The following is a 4,445-nucleotide window of genomic DNA, read 5'->3' as shown; positions in this document are numbered from 1 at the left end:
GAGAGAGAGAGAGAGAGAGAGAGAGAGAGACAGACAGACAGAGAGAGACAGAGAGAGACAGAGACAGAGACAGAGGAAAGGGGGGGAGGGGTGGTGGTGGATAAAGATACACTTTGGAATGTAGAGCTGCATTTTTGCTGGATACGACTGAGAAACACTGAGACAGCATTACTTTTGTTTTTTCAACAACAATGCGACATAGACGTCAATATAACATGACGTTTTCTTATCTTGCTTAATGTGACAGTAATTAGAATTAATGTTTTCCCTTCAATATCACTGATAAAAACATTGCTACGTGCTCTCATTTGCATAAAATATAATGTGACAGTGGGTATATTACGTGTTCATCCTTGTAAAATATAAGTCGTGAAAAATAAAGCTATCACTCTCAGTGAGTTAGGACCATGGGAATTTCATTTTCAATATCCTGTTCAGCTCCTGGTTGTACGGCAAATAAAACTTGTGCAGTCTCTCCAAAATCTCTGATTTTACAGGAATGTGCTCTCGTCCCTTTGATTTTCCCAAGCACTTGGTTTTGCCAGTAGCTCTTATCCTGTTGCAGTAAAAACCCCTTGAAACATTAAAGTAAAAGTCTCCTTCTGTGAAATATGGTCTTATTTTCAAAAATTCTTCTACAATTTTCATCTCTTCTAGTGGATGAACCCTTAAGCTATCGCTTTCGATAATGTGGATTTGGTCCCTTGGAAAAACGCTCAACCAATCACCTAGGTACTGGGAATATGCACTAACCATAACTGATGGGTGTTTTACGTTGACTTCTCCAGTGATGGGATCTATTACCCACTCTTCAAAAGCAGGTAGGCTTGGATTTTTTTCAACAAGTTGCATGTATTGTGAGATCAGACGTTCCACTGGGTCTCTCAACAAGAGCAAAAGCTTGGTACAGTTGTTGGTTTCGTAAATGAGCCTCGCACTTTGAGGATGCTGGAAATAGTCCGGACTTTTTTCGACAGTTATTTGGTTGGGTTTGGACGCCGGCATCTGTCGAAGGTACCAATCAACTCCTTTTTCCTTCTGTAAAGTGAGGTTGTCATAAAAATGAATTTCGTCACTTGGAGCTACAACATCAGGGTGCAGTTTTAAATACTCACAGACAGCTCTGGTGCCGCCTTTCGACACCCCGAATATGATGCAAGATGGGAACCTGTTCTGTTCTTTTACCATCGTCAATCTCCTTATCTGGTCATTCTGTGCTGACCAACCCTTGAAATTTCGCACAAGATATTGTCGTAAGGAATACAGTTGGGAAGTTGAAGAGTTTCTCCCAATCTGCCCGGCGTGTGATAATGAACAAGCCTGAATGATGCAGAATAATACACACACTACGGTCATCAGGACCACAGCTGGCATTATATGAGATCTCGAAATGCATTTTCTTGACTTCATACCAACACACTTTGTCATCCACAAGAAGTGACGTGTGGTTGGGAAATAAACAGGAGCATGCATGGTTTCTCCGCTGGGGGGTCCACGAGAGAAATTTTCCCTGAGAGAAAAGGTAGAATTAGCATTTCTCAGCTCTTTGCTGTCTCGTTCAGAATATGCTCCGACACTTTTATTTGAATTGTGCTGTAGTCTCTCAATCATCTTCATGTTCAGCTGCCCATTCTATGGAGAATGATGGCCTGGAAAATAAATGAAAATATATATAATAAATCGGCAGAGAAAAAGACACCAAGTGGACAAAAAGATGTTCGGAATGGAGACCAAGAGCAGGAAAAAGATCAAGAGGAAGACCAGAATAAAGACGGCAGGATGGCATCAGAGAATAGATGGGTACAACCTGGAAACGGAAACAGCCGATACATGAGAGTGGAGGTCATCGTTGGAGGGCTATATCTATCCTGCCATTGATGAACAACGCTTAGAAAGATAGAAAGAGAAAATGAAATAAAGGTAAGCCATGCACCACAGCTGTAATTTACGCTATCGTATACTATTGAACTAGTTTATACTTATAGCAAGTGCATGCACTATGTCACCCCCCCCCCCCTTTTTTCTTATTTAATACACACAGACGAAAATAAAAGCTTTTTCTGATTAAAACGCCGAGTAGATTCCTCAGGAGGAAAATGACGTATTAATCATTATCCGGGTAGCCTTTTTCTTCTTCGTCTGGCATGAGGTTGACATCAACGACTTCTGTACTGATTCTTATCTACATTGTAACTCGGAAACTGGTGGCCTACCGAGGGAAGGCAAAAGTGAATGAAGATACTGAGTAGGCCCTACACACTGCCAATCAAATTTATTGATTGAGTCAGGGCCAGCTAGATTGTCCTCAGTGAATGAGGCAAAAGTTACCATTTTGGCACAGCTTAACCGAATTCGACAATTTTATTGTGACCTTCAAATCAAGCGCGTTTGTTTTTCAAGGTCGCGAGTCAAATCGGTCGTATTGTGCTAAAATGGTAGCTTTTGACCCATCATTGAAGGAACATCTGGAAATCTGGCTGACCTGGACTCAAACTGAGGAATCCAATTCGAAATGTTTTTACAAATTTATTTATTTATTTTATTTTTGTAAGTGTTTTACGGCGCTCACAACTGCAAAAGGTCATGTGAGTGCTTGAGAACATTTTCAGTTGATAGGAAATTTTGAATGTTGCCCGGGTGGCGGCCGAAACCAAGGCTCATTTTGTACCACCAAAGGGTCTTTTACGTGGGCAACTTGCACACAGCACCTTCAAGATTTTTTCGCCTTTGTCCGAGCGGGCTAGGTGTAGATCTTACCTACCATAAGATCAGGGGTGTGGCTGAAAGACAACAGCAAGAAGGAGCCAAGGAGTAGCTGTAAAAGGCTGCCAAAAGAGCCAGGAGCCCAGAGGATGGGTCAAAGGGGTGGGGGCTGGGGCAGAAAGTGAAGACGAAAGCAGTCGAAAGAACATCGTTACAAGAGAGCAGGAAAGGATGTGAAAGGAGAACAATTTAGAGAAGAAAATATGTTCCGTTGCTATCCGGATTGGAACCGTGGACCTATTGAATGAGAGACGAACATCTTAACCTCCAGACCACAAGAGCGCCCTTTCTTCTTCTTTCTTCTTCCTCGTTCTCGATGACAGCAGCTACACAGTCAGTCCGATGTCGCGCACAAACTGTGCAGTTCGCTTCAACTATGACAGACTGCCATAGAGCTTTCTCTCAAGGGGAGCCACTTTCTGCCACGTCTTTGTACGAATGGTGGTGTAGCGTGGGCAGTGCTGAAGGATATTGTTGGCATCCTCTTGGTCGTGTCCACATTCCCAGATCGCTGACCCTCCCACTTTTAATTTGGTGTGCATATGGTGTTTGAGTCTGTTGTGGCCACAACGGAGTCTAAAGATTGTGACCTGGTCTGCTTTATTTAGTATGTAGTAGGGGTCATGTCTGTTGTGTTTAGGGTGGGACCTTTTCCATCTGTTTCTTAAGGTAGATTTTATTAGTGTTTTTGACTCTGAGAGATCCATGTCATCTTCAATCTGGGCCATTTTGGCTCCTTCTTTGGCTAAGTCGTCTGCTTTTTCATGTCCATGAATGCCCCGGGGACCTGGTATCCACTGTAAAGTTGTGTTGGCTTGGGAGTTTAGATCACATGGGAGTGAAAGGAGTTGTCGTACTTGAGCTGTTTGTGGCTTTTGGAGAGCTTGTAGGACAGATTTGGCATCTGTGAGGATGACGGTGTTGGCTTTAGATTTTTGGTGATTCAAGAGAATGGTGGCTGCTGTTTCGAGTGCTGATGTTTCTGCTTTGTAATTGGAAGATAGAGATCCTGTGGAGATGGAATGGCTTTCTGTTGATCCATCTATCCACTCTATGCAGATACCTCCACCGCCGTTTCTGACTGCATCAGTTGCTGATCCATCTGTGTAAACTCGATTCCACCGGTTGCTTGGGAAGTTTCTGTCCAGGTAGTCGAGCGTCAGTGACTTGAGTATTGGAGAAGGGACTTCAGCTTTGGTGCCAAGCTTTTCTAGGTTTTCTCGAATTTGAAGGGGGTGATTAGACTGAAGGGGGTGGACTTGACACGGGTCTAGTGGGGTTGGAGATTTTTCAAGAGAGATTTCGAGTCCAGAGCTGGAGTGTCTGGTCATATGGAAGAAGCTTGTTCTTTTTAAGCGTTTGCTCTGGATTTTTGAAGATCTATCCTTCATTGGATGGGTTGGCATTCTTTTGACGTTTTCCTGATGAACAATCGCTTTCAGATCGCGTCTGTCGTTCAGGGGTTCTAGCCCCGATAGTGTTTCCATGACATGAATGGGCGTGGATCGCATCGCTCCGTGATGATCCGCAGATTTTGATTCTGGATTCTCGCTACTTTGTCTGATGCTGTTCCCCACGCTGCGATACCATATTCCTGGACTGGGCGGACATATCCAACATAGGCTCCGCGTAAGACGGTGTGGTTTTCTCCCCAATCTGACCCTGCCAACTTTCTAAGCAGT

The 4,445-nt window shown here is 43.6% G+C and overlaps 1 protein-coding gene across 1 annotated transcript; it reads right to left on the bottom strand.

Moving 5' to 3' along the window:
• Window positions 1-223: 223 nt before the first annotated feature.
• On the bottom strand, window positions 224-1,649 carry LOC101863763 (heparan sulfate glucosamine 3-O-sulfotransferase 5; the record flags this gene model as incomplete). Its single annotated transcript, XM_013085979.2, is given in 1 exon segment — window positions 224-1,649. A coding segment is annotated over 1 exon segment (1,218 nt). The 3' UTR covers window positions 224-399.
• Between the last annotated feature and the right edge of the window lie 2,796 nt (window positions 1,650-4,445).

This window comes from Aplysia californica, unplaced genomic scaffold, assembly GCF_000002075.1.
Source record: "Aplysia californica isolate F4 #8 unplaced genomic scaffold, AplCal3.0 scaffold00423, whole genome shotgun sequence".
Taxonomy (NCBI): domain Eukaryota; kingdom Metazoa; phylum Mollusca; class Gastropoda; order Aplysiida; family Aplysiidae; genus Aplysia; species Aplysia californica.
Note: the sequence above shows the minus strand (reverse complement) of the source record. Positions and strands in the feature narration are given on the sequence as shown.